The sequence below is a fragment of the Vidua macroura genome, chromosome 9, assembly GCF_024509145.1.
Source record: "Vidua macroura isolate BioBank_ID:100142 chromosome 9, ASM2450914v1, whole genome shotgun sequence".
Taxonomy (NCBI): Eukaryota; Metazoa; Chordata; class Aves; order Passeriformes; family Viduidae; genus Vidua; species Vidua macroura.
Window position 1 is genome coordinate 14,864,456 of NC_071579.1, and position 19,164 is coordinate 14,883,619.

General features: G+C 36.5%; 1 protein-coding gene across 1 annotated transcript in view; it reads left to right on the forward strand.

Moving 5' to 3' along the window:
* DPYD (dihydropyrimidine dehydrogenase) overlaps nt 1-19,164 on the forward strand; it is a 339,310-nt gene that overhangs the window by 237,382 nt on the left and 82,764 nt on the right. Inside the window, exons 17-18 of the mRNA XM_053985511.1 lie at nt 11,533-11,653; nt 12,511-12,630. Coding sequence (XP_053841486.1) covers nt 11,533-11,653; nt 12,511-12,630 — 241 coding nt within the window. The remainder of the gene's footprint in view (nt 1-11,532; nt 11,654-12,510; nt 12,631-19,164) is intronic.

Sequence of the window (19,164 nt, forward strand, 5' to 3'; positions counted from 1 at the left end):
GAGCTATTTCACTGGAAATCTGAGCAGGAAAAGCTTGCTGGCTTTATGGTCACTCCTGGGTAGGTGACATCATTCACCTTCCTCCAGTACCTGAGAATTCATTTCTTTTATGTTTTCATTGCAGGATTCAGGTGTAATTAAATATTGTGATTTAAATTAATTTCTTGCATGCGTCCTTTATGTCCTCCCTCATGTATTCTATCTTTTAAAAGGAGACAATACTTAATAATGAAGTACGACAGTTAATTGGTGTTTTGTCTGAAGAATTCTGCTTTTTATACACTCAAGGAGAAATGAAAGAAATGAATTGAAATGCAAAGTTTAATAAATTCATCATCAGAACTCTATTCTGTAATTTCAATATTGTGGTTTGACAACATTTAATCCACTGTTATTGCTTTGAAGGATTTCTAATTGAATTACTCAAAAGACAAAATGGAAAATAAAAAGGGATTATAAATTCGGCAGTAATGTTAACAGCCATACCAACTTGCTGAAAGTTTTTAATTACATGCTATAGCTGTTAATAAGGTTTGAAGTTCTGTTTATGTGTGGTGACTTATATTTATGTAAGGAAGGCATTCTCTACAGAATGTATTTCCTTAGCAAATGTAAAAGTGATTCTGTTTCCTTGAAAATCATGAAGACATGAAAGCTATTTGGCTTTACCTTAATTTTAAATCTTACTATGATGGAAGCGTTTCTGTTGAAATTCACATTACAGGTGACAGATGTCACAGAGAAGGTTAGTTTAGTCACAGTATCAGTGACCTGGCACTGTTTGGCTGTTTTAATGACACTTCAAGATTTTGACTGTTTTAATGACACTTCAGTAGCCTAACAGCAATGAAATATATAGTGAATGCTTCCTATAAAGGAGCAACCCCTTTTTTTTTTTTTTTCTTTTAAACAAAATAGCAACCTATACTTGTTCTTGAAATTGTATTTTAATGCCCTGAGATGTTTTCAGAAGAGGGAAATGTAGAAAACAAATGCTCAGGCCCTGTGGAGTGCCTTTGAATATGTGATTGCACCATGAAGCATTGTAGTTTTTTGTAACCATGATGTCTGTTAAACAGGATTTACTGGAAACAAAGTGATTACCAACAAATAACTGTGCAGGTAAAATAAAATATTTTAAGATTGTTTATCTTGGTGCACATTAGTAATTTTTTGTTTCTGTGGTTGCAGTTTTATGCCAGTGTTTGATAAAGTTAATTGGCAATATATTAACTAGTATCTTCACTGCCTACACGAGAGTTTTCAGGATTAGACTCATATTTCTTTAAATTTTGCCTCAGCTCCTAGGAAAGTTAGTTTGGGAAGCTTGCTCTTTATTTACAGTAGCCAAATCTGAATACATGCCCACTTAATGACCATTTTAAAACTGAGTGGCAAATTCTTCTCAGAGCATAGGTTTTAAATTCCCTAGTTTTGTGTTTCAAAGGTTTATGCTTTCCTCAATTATTTAGTTTATTCTGCCTAATTATTATAGGAAAGGACAGAGCTTGCCTACCTGACCACAAGAGAAAGCTATTTGTAGCTGCAGCCTTCACATATTAGAGTTCTGTGCTTCCCTTTAGAATATTTCACATATGACGTAAACCTAATCAAACCCTTATGCCTTCTAGCAGGTGACCTCTGCATGAACTAAAGAGCTGAAATATTTTTTAATCATGCTGCATACCACTTTTTACAGTGCTACGAGAAACATTATTTTGGCTGGCTAGAAACAACCAATATAAATATTTTGTTCTGTCAGGGGTAAAAAGGCATTTTTATTAGTCAACACTTTACGTAGACCAGCACTGTTAAATAAATCTTTCCAGTCAGTGTGTCCAAGAAGTTTACTAATGGTAAACGTGCAGTTTTGTATTTTTCACTTGGAATATTTAAGCCCAGTTGATATTGGAACAAATAATTTGGTAATTTGGACTGCCAACTGCGCATAAACCTTTCAGTTCAACTATTAGTGTTCTTTATTCTGGAAAACAAAGAAAATCATCTGACTTAAATGCCTTTTATATTGCATTAAAATCAATAGCTGTAAATACTTATTGCTGAAGTTTTAACAAGACCTATCATAATGAAACAAAAGGACTATTTTCCCTATCATGTAAGATAACTATAAGCAAATATAAAATGTTTTCTAGTTAATTTTTAAATTAGAAAGTTTTCTAAAAGAGATGTTTCTTCTGGTTGCTTAGAATTATTTTTAAATTAAAAATAAGTGAAACAAAGCCCAAAGATTCAGAATAAGGAAAAACACTATGGCTCAACCACCTTCACAGAGAGAGAAATCTGTTTTCAAAACAAATTCAGTTATTTTCCTCTTTGTGCTGGGGAGAAAACAAAAAGCTTTTCTGTAATTCGAAAAAGGAGAAATTACAAAGCTGAGTAAAGGCAGCTACCAACCTTTCAAGTCTCAGTTGTGCTTGATCTTGACATCCCTCTAATTGCTGTTCTTACTCCCAACACAAATATATGTTTTTTACTTTCCTATACTGGTCAATCAAAAATCTCCAGCTCATTTTTGACCTTGTCTGCACATGGGTTTCCAGTCATGAGGTGCAGCATTATCCAGAAGGGGTGTAGGAGTGCCATGCTGCTAATAAGATGTCCAAAGAGGATCTCCTACACAGCACTTTGATAAATGTGTTCTTCAGTTTGGATGCTGACCTATGTTAAAATTGGCAGCTTTTAGATTAGATAAGTGAAAACCTATTGGAGTGGGTTCTTTTTGTTTGGATTATTTTTGTCTGTTTTTTGACATACATAAAGCATCATTCGTTTGTGCATCTCTAGTGAGTACTACAATAAAGAAACACTGTAACAAGGTACTTTTCCAATTTTTTTTAATAAAGTTAGGCAATCAAAGGTTATTTGTCTTGGGCTTTTAACATCTTTCAAAGGTTCTAATTAAAGAGCTGACATAGGGAGAAATAGTTGTGATACTAAAGGGGAGTAAGAAAGAAAAAGGAGAAAGGGATCTGCTAAAATTGAAAAATTTTTTGATATTCTGATTCTGCAGAAACCCGTTATGTGTCTTTTAAGATTTATTTTGTTATATGCTTTCAAATTTAAAGTTTCTTTTTTGTGTAGACCAATTTGTTCTTTCAGTTTTTCAAAGTAGTCTGAGAAAAGCCTGTGAGTCCTTTGAGAAGTAGGAACCCCAGTCTCTTGTTGGCTTTTCTCAATGCCTGTGTTATCTCTCTCCATATCGACAGGGTCTCAGAGTTATGACTTCTCAGTTCAGCCATGCCCAAAACCTGGACCTAATCCAGAGTGACTTGATTTAGCCCAGTGACACGCTGGTATCACTGGAAGAAAAGGAGAATCTCAATCAGGCTCCCCCGAGTGGAACTTGCAGTGACAGATCTGAAGGAGTAGCTGATCAAATTTTGACACCTTGCTTGCAGCTTTACTTTAAATTAATAAAGTCCAAGCATCTAAGAATGGAGCTAGGTGACAGGAATTTTTTAGTTCTTATAACTTACCACAGGAGAAAGAAAGTTCAGTCAAGTCTCTCAATTCTCACTTAGATTTTTACTTTAGCAAAAACATTATGAATCGGGAGTCATTACTCTCTGTAAGGTTTGGGTTTTTTAAAATTAAATTTAAAGATAAATATATGTCTTTGCATGGTCTTCAAATAGTAATGTTTTTGCCTAATTGATAATCTGTAAACAAAAGAAAGAATATAGTCTGCAAAAATGAATGGGAATTTTCCAAGCTATACTTCTACATCTTAATATGCAGTATTTTGTAAGCAAAAATATGCTTGTTTCACTAGTAGGACATGCTTAGTTATGTAAGGCATATGATATCATCTCAGTTTAAAAATATTAGTTTTTGTTCAAATTATAAAGATAATATTTTGCTGTGTAAAAACAACATAAATGTTTTCATTTACTTAGTAGACTTGTTTCAAAATACTTTTTTAAAAGAAAGGAGCATTTTAGAGTGTGTAAGAGAGTAGAAAATAAGTATGTCCTTGAATTAAATCAGTGAACAATAGTCACAGTGCACATCGTTGCTATGGTAGTTTAGTGAAATGGTAACTATGTGGAATTTGCTTAATTTTTCTCATCTGAATCTCTGATCTTTTAGAAATGCTTCCAAAAACCCCACCTCTACAACCTCCCTTCACATTGAAAAGACCTCTTGTTTAAAAGTGCGAATTAATTAATAAAAGCTGAAGGCTTAAGTGGGATGAAACATTTTTATTCTCCTAAAACAAAATATGAAATTATTTATGTTTGGATTAATTACTATCCTGAATAGGATTTTCCTGTACCATTTTATAGAAGATATTTAATGAGATTTTGAAGTCTGGGAGGTTGGTTCTTTTGGTTTTTTTTTTTTTTTTTTTTTTGCTAAAGTAGTATATCTTGGATCTTATGACAAAAAGCAATACAGTATTGACTGGAAAAGAGTCCTGAATTCTATCATTATCTCTAAAAGTTTATTGTGTGGCATTGGTTTCACATCACATCACATCATGGATTCTTGCTGGAGGGATATAAGCTCTCAACCAGCAGCTACATTTTTGTGAGGCTGTCCAGGCTAACCCAAAGCCTCTGATGTAATTTAGGCCAGTTTTTTTAATTTTTCCTAATATATATAGATAGCTTCACATACAACAGTGAAAACTGTTATTCCTGCCTTAGGTTAAACTGCTTCATTTCTTTCTTTTTGACAGCTGTGGTCAATAGATGTTGACCAAAAGCTGTCAAATTTCCTGAGAAATGAGGAAGAATTTTTTACTCCAGATGAGAAGTGGAGAGTTATTAATCTTCTATCCTGGGAAATCCTTCCCTTATTTTGACAGGCTTTAAACAAATTGTTAGCTTTAATTAAGTTTGAAATGGGACAAATGCACAACCTAAACCGCTCCTTTCTAGGATGTAAGAAGGCAGTAAAACTAACCATGAGATTCTGCAATGGTGACTCTTGCTACAGTGATTGACTGTAATTCTGTGTTTAGCTACTGTGGAAATTTTCTGTAGGTTTAGAGAGAGAGAGTTTTATGAAGCAAATGCTGGGCCTCTCATACAAGGAAGGAGAAGAGATAGTGGTGTAAATAATAATTAGTAAAATATACACACACATATATATAAAAGTAGTGAAGGCTACAGATACTGATGTGCAATGCTTTAAGGTGGAATTCCCATACTTTAACTTTTTCTTCCTATTTTAATGAATAGCAAAAAGAGTTGGGTGTGAGTTATTAATGAATAACACAGAGTTGGGTTTTTCATGTTAGTAGGCTTGGGTTTTTTGTTGTTTTTTTTTTAAGTTATGATTTTCTAATGGTTTTCTGGACAAGAAATACAGGATGAACATATTTAAACTAACAGCTTGTCAGGCTCCTTACATTCTCATTGCATTTATGGGATCTCTGTAAAAGATGCAGAGCCACAGGTACACATTGAGCCAGTAGAGTGGATTGAATATGTGATTGAATACAAATTATCATTACTTACTTTCTAAAGCTGCTCCAAATGCATGCTGCCCCTGCCTTTCCACACTGCAGGTAGTGTCACTGTAATGTTCAGAGGGAGAGTAGGATGTTCTAGAAAGTTGACTTGCTGCATGGAGGTTACCAGCAGATAGGGGAAGATCCTCCTCTCCTTTTTTGCTTTTCAGATGAGGATGCATTTGGGTCCTCTTGGGCCATCAGACGGCAATTTGACTGCGGATAGGTTTAACTCTTCCCTAGTAGACTACTGTTGAATGAAACAGTAAAGTGAGAGTAGTACATAAATTTAACAGCTTGCAAATTCTCACCTAAAAAGCTTTTCTTATGCTACATCATTCTTGTAATCATAAAAGCTCTTTCTGAAGAGCCAGTACAGAAAGAAAATCTGCCATGAGAAGGATGCACTGTTGTTGCACTTGCCTACACTTGCCTATCTGTACATAAGAAATCTCATGTGCGCTAAATTAATAAAAAAGGCAAAATAAGTCCTCTGTAACTTACTATCAGCATTTAAAATTGTAAAAATGTTGACATAATGCATTGTTTAGCCATAAAACTCATAGGCAACAAATATACATCACAATAATCTTGTGGCCACCAAAGATTTGACATACATGAGGAAGATTAGACTCACTTTTGCATTAAATACAATAAAGTATTTTAATTTCTGAAACTTTGTTGTTTAGGTCATTGTAGTCAGTGATAGATGAGATTTAAGGACTTTACATGCAAGGTCTTGCTGCATCTTGCAACTCTTTGTACTATCTAGAACTTCCCATCATCACAGTCAGGATAATGGACCAGCACAAATCATCAGCGTAATGCGTGGTGATAAATCCAGTAGGTCTATTAATGAAGCCTTCATGCATATATAAAGTCAGGATTTTGCCTGAGAAAAGTTGCATTTTCATTCTTTCTGCAACTGTACGAGTCCTTGTCCTGCTCTTAGTGAGACAGAACTGCCATCATTATTTAGGGACAGCCTGAAGATTGCAAGATATGGTCCATTTTCTATAGTACTAATTAGATAATATCAACTGATGTGCTCTGCTGAGTGTTGACCTTTCTTACGAAGTTCTTGGGGAAAATTCCTAACAGCTTTGGGTTTTTTATGGCATCTTTCAGACTGCTGAATTGTATTCTCTCTATATATGCACACATGTAGATGTACATGCACTCACACACATGTGTTCCCAAGGAGTGTTTGCACAGTTAAAATACACATTTGTTACCCTAAAGTAGTTGTAATTCTATCTTTTGCATAATTCAAATGCTCTGAAAATCTATTTCAATCCAAGTATGAAAGATATTTCTGTTGTTAATGTGTAAAGTATGCCATGGTTTAAGGTAGTCCAGAGAACTAAGTGCAGTTTTCTGCCAGACAAACCTTTTCAAGTCCTTACACAAATGACTTTTGCAAAACTGGGCACCAAAGCAAGGTGAATCGTGGAGGTGCACCCCAGGCTATCTGACTCTCATCTCTCCATTTATTGAACAGGTATAATCGTAATTCTCTACCTCAGAGAGATGTTCTGGATACAGTATAAAGATTGTGCAATAACAGGATAGTGCAAAAAAGAGGGCCCTGAAAGAACACTGAAAATAGGTCACAATAAATATTTCCAAAAATCTGCAGCCAGACATTTCCGTGGTAATCTCATCATGGTTTTGTTTCTTTCTATGAAACACAAGGAGAGGTGACCTACTCTGTGCACAGCATTTTCATGCTGCTTTTTAAACATGCAGGATGTATCTGCCTTGGGGCTGATAGGACAGGGGATTCATCTCATTACTGATGCCAAATGCAATCAGTAGACAACTTGCTGCTTTAATTTCTGAGGACTTATACTCATAGTTATGGTTGTAGTTAAGCTTATCATGTGATCATTTAGGGAAAAAAAGGTGAATAGTTGTTTTTCCTCTAGTATATCTACCCATTGGCAATGAGTGGTTAGGATTAAAAGCTTCATCTAGCCCAAGGCTATAATGAATATTCAGGAAAAATGATTCTGTACTGTTGCTTAGGGAAGTAAAAAGACAACCCCTGTAACATTCAAATCTCCTGTGCCTTTGGAATAAACAAGCATTATTTGATTAACAGGAAGACAGAAGACATGCTGATGTACAGCTTACACCAAAAGAGAGTTTATATGGTATTAAATTACCAACAGATTCTTGTAGGTACAGTGCGTGAATCAATATTATGTCTTAGCCAATGATAATTTTACCAGCTTTTATTTAGATGGCGTTTGTTTAAAAAAAAAAATTAAAATACAGCAGATAAACAAAGTGTGCTGGCAATAGATGTTACAGTCCATTGGAGCATTTGTTCATTCTTCTGGATTGACACACAGTGCAAAATTATGCTACACATTCTGTTACAATCACACTGTATCATTATTAATGAGAGAACCAACAAACCCTGTTATGTGTAATGAAAGAAGGTAATTTTTAGCAACATGGTAGTCTCTGAACCAAAAGCAGTAAAATCCTCTACTAAATTAAGCAGAATAATATTTTATTTAGTTCATATTGTTGGTTTTGTGAATGCAAATGCCCAGCTGTTACAGCTAGTAACATTTTACATATCAAGCCTTTTAGAAAATATTTCTTGACTATGCAGGCTTCATCAACCACTTTATCAATGAAAAAAGCTGCAGGCACTTTCATAAACTTAGATTGGGGTAAAAAACGTTATTTGTGTTGTATTAGCACTGACAGTTTGTTTTATAATGTGATTTACAGGCCTCAAGATTCACTATTTCACAAGTTACATGCTTATTCTTGAATGTTTTTTAAACCCAAGAAAGAATCGGAAAAAGCGATTTGTGAATTGGGGTTGGTCTTTCAGAAATCCAAGTAGGTGGGAGGTCCTCAATCAGTCAAATGAATTAGGCAAAATGAAGCTTGTACATAACCTCTTCAAAACGAGTTCTTGGGATCATGCTACTCACTTTGCTAAATTTGTACCTGAGTTTAAAACTTTGCTGGATGGGTCAAATTAATATTCTCAGAAATCTGTAGTTTGAGCTGCATTTCTTTAGTCAATGATTGCATTTAGAAGTGAATTCTCTATTTCTAATCACTTTAGTGTTTCTCCAAAGTGTGTTCTTGTATGACCTCTGCAAATTGGTCTTAGTCTAAAGGCGAGGAAGCTTCTATGGAGAAGTTGTGCACCATCTGGTGAACTTCCCACAGATTATACAAATGTAGCTTATTGATTTCCTATGAAAATTTTCTGTCCAGTGACATCAATATCTTCTGGTTTCAGCCATCTGATTGCTTAGAATGCATTTTTCCAATTGCTCTGTGCAAATATAGTAGGGAGTCACGAAATTTATAAATTAACAAATTACTTCTCTTAATGATCTAAAGAAGAACACGTGAATTTAAACAAAACTATCCAGGTGAGGATACTATTCCTCTTTGTGAATACATTAGTTGTCTTGTCTGTAGAGCACAAAAGCTCTGGTATTCTCAGGCAGTGACTGCAAGACAGAAATCCCTCTGGCAGCAGGGGCTGTGCCCAGGGGCTCTGGCTCAGGCTGTGCCCACTGGGCACTCCCAGTGTCACTGCTGGGAGGGGAGGGAGGGTGGGCTGAGGTGGCTCTCTGGAGTTCACTGCTGCGCCAGGAGGAACCCGAGCAGGACGGTCTGGAGGCAGAGCAAGAAGAGGAGGAGGAGGAGGAGGAGGGTGGAAGAATGGGTCATCTGGATGTTCCAGCAAAACTCCATTGTAGGACTTGCACTGTAAAGGGAAGCAGCAAGATCCATCACTGTGTGTGTGGTTTTTGGGTGTGGCACAAGGGTAAACTGACATTTTTTAAAGTTAACCAGCATTGTCTTTGTACGAAATTTATTTAATGTGCAAATTAATTGTAGGAAACAGTATCCCCATACTAAACCTTCAGAAAAATAACCTTCAGAAATACCTGTTTCAGTTCAGAATTGTCAAGTTTAATGGGAATTCTAAGTTTTTTTCTATAAAATTCATTACTTTTCCAATTTCTATCAGTAACTGTCCCACTATACAACAAAGCACTGTTTTAACTTTTGTTTCGTTTTTTTCAGTGTTTACTCACTAAACATTCTCTTTTTTCCCCTGGAATATTAAGTGAAATCGGATTAAAGATTTTACCTCCTTCACTTGAATTTTTGAATTATTTTCCTATTAATTTACCTGTGATTTTATGGGGACCAAAAATGGGCAATTTTCCAAGGCCGATAAAAGTGAGCCTTTCAAAAGGGCTTTTTTCTAATCATGTGCTGTGCAACCAGGTATTTAAACTGTTTACTAGCACGAGAAATAGAAAACCATTCCATTATATTAATCGCATTAATCTTGGTGTGTGAGAAGTAGAACTGATTTAAAATAAAGATCTTTACTTACTTTCAGGGGAAAAAACCAAACAAATATTGTTTATGACAAAAGACAAGTTAAATTGTCTTAGGTAGGATGAAAACTGGATTTTATGAAAGACGTCTCCCAAAAAGTTATTCAATGAGGTTTAAAATAATTTTATTTTTTAAGGCATTAGTGTGTGTTAGAGTAAGAATTTTTGTGGCAGCACTATAAGCACAACAAAGTCACATAATGAGTTATGTGGTGCCAACATCCTGAGCGTTATCACAAGGATTTCTAAGGAGAAGAATTAACATAGAGGATATACAATTCATGTCTTCTAGAGGGTCTCTCATTTCTGTGTTGGGCCTCAAGGAAATTCAAAACAGAAATGAAAGTCAAAGCTGCAACTACTTTCATACTGCCAGTGCAGCATTTCATACATATTTCATGGCAGCTGCATGGGCGGGAGATCACCGCTTTTATTGGGATGCCAGAGCTAAGTCTTAGGATTTTACTATTCATGTCAAGCACTGTGTACTTTCTAGGAACACAGCCTGTGGGGGTTTTGTTTGTATTTAACCATTGGTGTAAAAAGGAAAAACAACAAGGGGATATTTCCTGTGTGTTCACTAGACTGGCAACCTTGGTGTCCACTGGATTGTTTTAAATTAAATTTCATTTAGTCTCATCCCATTCTCAGTTACTACATAGCAATGCAGCTTTCTGAGTTTTTACAATATCCAAATGGGGGAAGATTATTCATATATGACAGATTTAATTATCTGAGAGAGTGATAAAGACTTGGTAAATGTAAATAATTGCTGCAGTACCAATTAGCCTACCCATAGGTAATATTTGTGCTAAGTCTTGTCATGGCACCATTCAATTTTTAACCAGAACATGCACCAGGTTCTACATGAATCAGCATTGCAAATTTCAAGGTACTTGTTGAAGAGCATTATGAATTGCCCACAGAAAAATAAAACAAGAGTTACACTGAGCAAGAACCCTTGTATGTGCCAGATGCAGGCGTTAGTTCCACTGAGCTGTCCTCAGTGGAAAGGGTAGTTGATTACTGTCTACATTAGATGTATTCCATAAGAGAAGTAAATGACTGGAAATCAGAAAAAGCCAACACTTGAAGATTTCGATTTCTGGCTTTAACAGAGAAGATTTTGATCTTTCATTTACACTATGACCATCCCAAGTTATTCTCAGAGTTCAGAAATGCTGAATTGCATTCTGATAGCCCTGCAACCTCGAGTCATCCTTGTTCTGATCGAGGCATGATCAGACAATGCTTCAGATTCACATTATTTTATAGGATACTGCTTGTTTTTAATGTACCTTGCATAGAGTGAGTCATTAAAACTGAAAATTAATTTTTAAAATAAGTGGGCAAAATAGTCTCTGTCATCCAAAATGGTATTTTCCTCTCTCTGGTAAGGGAATATTTTGTGGTATCTTTGTCTTCTGAAAAAAAAAAAAAAATCACTTTTTTCACAAATTAACCTTGCTGTAGAGGATTTCCAGTTACTTGGTGTGTCTGAAATAAGTTAACTAATGAGATGAAGTTCAGTTCTGATATGCAATTTTACAAAATTGCAACATAGCCACTTGAAGCAAAGTTTTCTATTTCCTTAATATACATTTTGTTCATATTACTTTTAATTATGTTCTATATTTATCTGGCCTATTTGAACAGGATCCAGAGCTGGTACGGAACATCTGTCGCTGGGTTAGACAAGCTGTTCACATTCCTTTCTTTGCCAAACTGACCCCAAATGTCACTGATATTGTGAAAATTGCAATGGCTGCGCAGGAAGGTGAGTGACTCCAGTGCACAAGTTGTACAGATTTACTAATTTGCTGCATGGGGTAAGATCGGAACATTGCTGGAATAACAGATAGCAACAGAAACTAATATGAAAATATTTTGTTTGATGTATTTAGAATAAGCACAGTGATCAAAGATTCCCTAATTTTGTTCATGCATCTGGAATAGACCAATATATGAAGAGAATCACATTAGACTGTTAACAATAAATTGTATAGTGTTTCCCTGCATGCTCTTACTTCTGTCATATTTATATGTTTACCATACCACTGTAAATCCCTCTGTTCCTGTATTTATCAGTGAAAATAGTGTGTGTGTTCTGAGAAAACAAAAATACACTACTTGAAGGTATATATTTTTTTTTCTTAGAGCTTAATGTACAATGTGGCAGCAAATAAGTTTGCAAGTAGGTGTATTAATCCATCATTTAGAACCATGGCAATTGTTTCTTTGTCATGTTGCTTCTTTTGTCTTGCTGCACAGAAGCTTGGAGGAGGTGGCCACTGTTTTGGGGTACCTTCAGGTGTTGAGCAACTGCTGTAGCAGGTTCTGTCCCACACAGCTGAGATCTGCCTGTCAGCCCCAGCATTTCCACATGCTGTCTTATAGCCCTTACAGCCCTTTCAGCTGATGCAGCCTGCCTTGAAGCTAGTGCTAAATTTGTTAGCCCAGGATCAGTCATAAGGACCTTTCTGTGCATCCCCTTGCAGTTTGTTGCTTTTGCTCTCCAGCTGTTTATTTGAATTGCTAGTTATTTAGAGTTTCACAGGTTTTCTTTAGTATTTTATCCTCTCTTGTTCTTATACACATGATTTAACAAAAAGCGACTGACCTTTTCTTTCACAGGTGGTGCAGATGGTGTTACAGCCACCAACACTGTGTCAGGACTGATGGGACTGAAAGCAGACAGCACACCTTGGCCAGCAGTTGGTCGAGGACTGAGGACCACATATGGTGGCATGTCAGGTAGGTGTTGCCCTTTTTGATGCATGGTACTTCCTTGGAGGCTTTCAAAACATCAGGAGGTCCTTGTAGTGGGCTAGAATATCATGTCTGCAGTCGCACCGAGTCCTTAAAGCTCACTGCTGGTCAATGTTTCTAAGTCATGACAGATGGAACAGATTAAGTGTGAAGGCTCTTGGGTTGCCCTTTCCTTAATGGTAAAGCACTGCATCAGAATACTGTGATAGGGTCACTGGAGAGGGAAGGAAATCTCTTCCCTCGTGACCCTCGCTTTTCCTCAAATTTTTCATCCTGTCACAATTGTCAGGCCCCACGTTAGACAGAGGCTAATGAAAGGGCATCGCAGGGGGAAATATCAACAATCCAAATGCAGTGTATGTTTCATAGCCCAATATCCAGCCTTCCTTGCTCCTTCTCACGAAGTACACCTTTTCCAGAGAGGCTATTTCCTCTTTTTCCCACTGTAGATAAAAATGATAGACAGTATTAGGCAAATATATGCATATTTTTGTAGTCTATTTCTCAAGATATACAAGAATATCTTGTGTAGCCCATATTTTCAACTCCTTCTTCACAGTTTAATTTTCAAACCTGCTGCAAAACTTTTACACTCCAGTTCAGTGCCGGTGCACACTAATGTATTAATCTATTGACCCTGTGAACTCTGTTGCTGTGACAACACAAACTTGGCCCTGCAAAGACAATACTTTTGAGTTTCTTGGCTTTACTGGTATGGAGATTAGTCTCCTTGGTGATAAAAATAGCAGGAAATATGCATAAAAGAAGTAATAGCATCCTCCCAATTGAGTCAAATGTTATTCTACAGGACCTGCCTCCTACGTCATCCCAAAAAAGTAATCAGAGGAGACCAGACAGGCAAAAATATCCTTTATTTTATGTGACTGGTGTTATCCTTAGAGAACCATAGGAAATGTAGCAAAAGATGATTTTTAAACAAACTTTAATTCAGATGAGTGTATTCAGTGGCAAAATGCATTATTGCCTTAGATAACTACATAGAATTTGGAATTTTTTAGAGAATGCTGAAAAGTAAGAAAATGATAACAATCAGAAAAAATCATTATGCCTATCGCATAATGGTTTCACAGTGACAGTCCAATAAGATGTTATATTTTAATATTATGCAAAATGGGAGGAAGAGGGGAACAAGAAGAGAACAGCTACAGCCCATTTCAATTTCTCTAGCCTGCCAGGTTGACAGGAAAAGAATAAAGGAGGTCACAGTGGGTGCTGTGCATTAAAAATTAATAAAAGAACTATTGCAGTAGTATTTTATATAAGTAACACCATTCACATTTTCTCATTTAAGTTGCAATTTGTGAATATTCCTTCCTACCATAATTCTGCCTAATAAAATCTATAAAATGGCTGCATTTTAGACAAGTGTGTCTATGTCACAAATTTGAAACATGTATGCAGTGTAAATTACAGTGGCACCTGCATGCCCAACTGTAAGTGAGGATGTACCAGCACTTCTGTGGTTTATAATACTAAATGGACCCAAAGAAAAGTTGTTTCTTAATTTTATTTATATATGTGTGTGTGTGTATATCTGTGTAAGTATAAAATTTTTTTCCTGATGTTTCATATATATCAGAGGGGAGAGAAAATGACATTTTAGGATGCACCATTACCTATAATGCAAATCTGCTTATTTAAAAAATATTTAAAATACTGGAAGTGTTGTCAACTTACTGTGTTTTGAAAGCGTCATCACTGGGTCCCAGTGCCACAACTCCTTGCACAGAAGAAAGCCACAGAGTCAATAAAGTCAATAGCTCGGCAGCATGTTGCAATACTTTCTGTTCAGCAGTCAGCTATAGCAGTATACAAAGTTCCAAGAGCAGGAAAGCAATTTTAAATCAGGAGAGCTAGCATGCTTACAAGAAGACAAAAAGTGGGAGCGCGTGTCATCTTGTCAGAGCAAGGGGCAGGGTGGCCATACTTCTGTTCCAGCTGTGCCACGGCGGAGACGTGTGGCCTGCAGCCAGACACTTGACCTTTCCGTGCTCTATTTCTCCTGTCTGAGGAATGGCAGGATCACCACTTACATGCCTGCAGGCTTGGTGGGAAGCGCTCTGTGGTCTTGGCGTCAAAGTTGCTTCACAGCGTAACATACTGGGTTTCTATTTTCATGTGCGTAAATTTGTTTTATTTTATTATCTGATAAAGTCAGTAAGTTTTTGTTGTTTTTTCCAAATAATTCCTCTCAAGAGAGAATTAATTTTTGAAGTGAAAGACAGCACTATTATAGAAGCAATAAGTCTGGTTCATTTTTAGCGTGTTTTCCCAAAGCACAGCTGGTTCATTGTTGTTCTGTCGTGCACAAACCTAGGGCAGATACAGCACACAGCCAGGCTGGATCAGGCTTTCTGGATTTTTCCATGTGCATAGATTCTGGACTGGCAGTGATGCTCCCATGGCCCAGAGGCACAGTGAGTGAGGCAGTTCTGTCCCTCAGGGTGCCACACTCACGGTGCTGTGTGAGCGTGGGTGAGGTGGGAGCTGGCCCCAGCCCTGCGGAGGTCTCAGCACAGGGTCCCCTTAGGTGTCCTGCTGAGGTCTGAAATGCTCCTTGACTCAACAGTGGTGACCCTCAGCATTACCCAGCCCCTGTGTCTGTCTGCTGGCCCTGGCAGTGACCAGATCATGGGACAAGAAGTCAAGCCTCTTAAAGGACCAATGTTCTCCAGGGATTTATCAATTCACTATGTTAGGGCAGTGCAGATTTTCTTCTCCAGATGACTGCAAACTCCCTCCTCGGAGTTTGATGAAAGTTTCCAACAAAGAGCAAATAACAAAGATGGGTTAGTGCCCTGGCCTAGCAGCTGCCCAGTATTTTGACTGACAGACCTCCCTGTCCTCCACTATTCAAAACTGTTTTCCTATGTGGCCATGTACTAAAAAATATTTTCCATATAAAATTTCCCCTTGGCCCCTTCATCCCTTCTCTTCTTGTCTGCTTCATGCAGAAGCATCTGTATGCAGGAGGTTAATTCTTCATTTTTCTAAGTATACAGGAGGTTAATTTTTCATTTTTGAAGCAGGATTTTTTTTTTTATAATTCCTCTTAAGCTACTAAATCACAGGTAGTTTTCTATTATTTATCTAACATACAGAAAAATAATAAGAAAAAAAGTTTATTAACATCATTGCCAAATCCTGAGATGTTTTGAGAACAGACTTTTGTCTCTGATTTTTTTAAAACATTTTTTAAAAAATTGTTCAAAGAAGGAGAGACTTTACAGGATTACTCTGAAAGCCCCATTTAGTTTTGAGTTGTCACAGTCAGTGTTTTCTTGCCAGCCAGTGCTTGGGCAGTGACCTTCCTGTTTTGATCTAATTTGATCAGCTGAAAATTGCTAAGCTGCAAGAGGCATCCCTGTTTCCTCCTTTCTACCCTCCTGTTTCTTGGGTGGTTTTGACAGGGAGGGATCCCAGTATCCCAGCTTTCACTACCAGACTGTAGGACTAGTTTCTGTCTTCTCCACTTCCCTGCAAATACTGAATTATTAATACAAAGTGAAACAGCTCTCACAGGATACGCACTCCTACTAGCACAGTCTGCTGACCTGAACATGAGCCTGACTTGGGAGAGCCAGATTCAAATCCCAGGTGTGAGCCCAGGTCACAGCTGGGCCCCCTGGATTCCAAGTTTACCCTACAAATATTGAGCTTTATAAAATCTCTTAGATTTTTCTTCTACTTTTACCTCTATCCTGGTGACAAAAAAAAATATTTTCAGGAAAAATTACACTTTAATTTTGATATATTGTTGTTTTCTAAGAAAATTAATTTCCAATTTGCACTGTGGAGCACTGGATGAGTCTAAAGGCTGTGGTAGCCCTGCAGATTTTTGTGGCCATATTATCTGAGAGGACATTGTGTTTAGAGGATCCCCCAGTCTTCATCCATTTTTAAAAATAAATTTACAGGAACTGCCCATTACTCAAAAAGCCTAGTTATCCTTATGAAGTCCATACAAAATGTGGTTAATGAAATAAGCCCTCATGATGAAAGAAAAAATATTGAAATTAAGATACAGTTTTTCAAGCTGTGTAACTGTCATAAGTGTTTACAGCATTAGAGACAGTTTGATTTCCATTAAGAAGCTTTTAGAATGGATCTAGCAGTATTTCAGGTTTGAGAATGTAGAATATATGAGATTTGGTCATTAATTCTTCCTATACATGGGAAGAGTATTTGCAAGGTATTTGTTTATTAAAAAGAAGCTAATGGTGGGGGTTTTATCCTCACAAAGAATAATGACCTCTGGCTCTGAAAGAGATGTTTTAGTTTGTGTAAGTATAAATTATTTTGAAAATGCTTATTCTGGTATTTTATAGATACCAGAAAAAGTTGCCAGGTTTCTGAGAAATGTTAATATACTGTCAGCAGCTGCACGCTTCCCTAAGATTTCTTTCTTTGAAATGTATTTTAATTTTTTTTTAAAAAAAGTTTTTTCCATGAGCTTTCATACTGTGTTTCCATATTCCAGATGTGTTTTATAAAAGACATCACATTGCAGCACAATGGGATATCTATTGCAGGCAAAATAGAGCAGAGCTTCTGTTCAAATTTCCATGTTTTTTTGTTCTTTGTCATCTGTTTGTTTCTTTGTTTTTGTCTGGAAGCCAAATCCTTAGGGGATAAATTTATAAAACCATACACTGGACTTAGCAAAAACTTAGGTTAAAAGCAAATCTCTCTATGGTGCACTCACTATGTATTCTTTTAATGCTTTGTTTCAGAAATATTGCAGTATTTTACAGTAGCAGTTCAAATGCCTCACGTCTGTGTGCTGTTATTGCTTTGTCCATTTATTATATGCTGTAGTACTTTGGCATTATTTGCACAAATTTATTGTACAGCATGTGCAAGTGCATGTGCTTATTTTCCAGAAAAAAAAGAGAGATTCAGGAAGCTGTGTGTTATAACTTCATAGCTGCCCACAAGGGATATCAGAAGGAGGATATCTAGGTGGTGGATTTAGTCATTAAACACAGGAATGTGTAATTATTGGAAACCAGCAGAGACAGTTAATTTTAGTTACTTTCTGAAGCTAGTGTCTGTTTTTACAGAAAAACACTGTCCAAGAGCAATTGTGACATTTAAGGGAATACTATTCAGGAGTAATTAAATTAAAATGTATATTGACATTATTAATAGAGGCATATATTCTAATCTGAAATGTATGAACTATATTGAAAGAGAAAAAGTCGAAGTTATGATAATAAAGGCTGCCTTTTAATTTTAATTCAATGACACATCATTAAAAGAAAAGTGAAATAAACAACTAAGAACATTCACTTTCCTCATCACAGTTCTGTCAGTGACAGTGCAGTGTGCATTTTGTTCAATAGAAATGAATGAAAAGCTGCCCATCACTGGAAACAAAACAAACTGTATGTATGCATAGGCACTCCTGTTTAGTATAAATATTTACCAAGAGTTAAAGACTATTTACATTAACATATATTTATAAAACAGTGTGGAAAGGGGTGAAAAACAAATACATGCCATGGTAAAATTTTAATTTTGTTTTATTATTCCTGTTCAATGTAGCTCAGCCATTAAAAGCCTTATTTGCATATATTATGTCAGGATTCACAAAGAGTCCTCTGTTTTCTGTCGTGTCCTTGCAGCAGTCTGATTTCTCTTAGTGTACTGCCATCACTGGTCTGTGCAGGAGAGATCAGAGCCCTAATAATAGATTTTTGACAGGGAGCTCGCCTGCTACCTGCCCTACACAAATCCTCACTGTTCATGTTTGCTTCATGGCAACAAAGCAGACAGAAGGAAAATGCCAAGTGCTGAATTTGAGGTACAGCCCTGCCATAGCTTGACATTTCAGCAGAATAGCAGTTTATGAGATGCATAATTTTTCATCTGGGACTCAGCTGCCATTTTCATAGAGGCTTGCAGCTCATCGACTGACTGGAAGTAGGGCAAAGGTTTACAGCATAGATCAAGGTCTACATCCTTCCTATAGCTATTTAAAAATAAGTATTATTCTCTAGATAAGGTCAGAGAACTAAGCATATTTTTTCCATTTTTAATATTTTCTAGCCAATTTCATTCCACAAAGAAAACACTTTGCACTTTTAGCACAAGTGCCATTTGTAGTTGATTAAAACTGATCATAATTGATTTCATTCACCAAAAGATTAAATGAGTCCTGGAGAAAGAATGAAAGAGGAGTCTTTACACAAAGCATTTGAACAAAGCTGTGTTTTCTCCTCCTCTTACTTTGAAAAAAGCTCATTCTGAGCTTGAAATGAATGAAGAGTCTTTACTCCTTAAGTGTAATTGGTTTGTGGTTTATTATTCTTAGAGATTGGATTTAAATTTTCACATTCATGCACATGTACTTGGGAAACAAATGCAGTGTAGGTACATGTAAGTGAGTGTTTAATTTAGAATTACACATCTCTGTGAGCTTCAGTAACAGTTCACCATGTCAGAGCCTCATATAGAACAATGGTACAGTACCTTGGATTAATTAAAGAAGCCTTG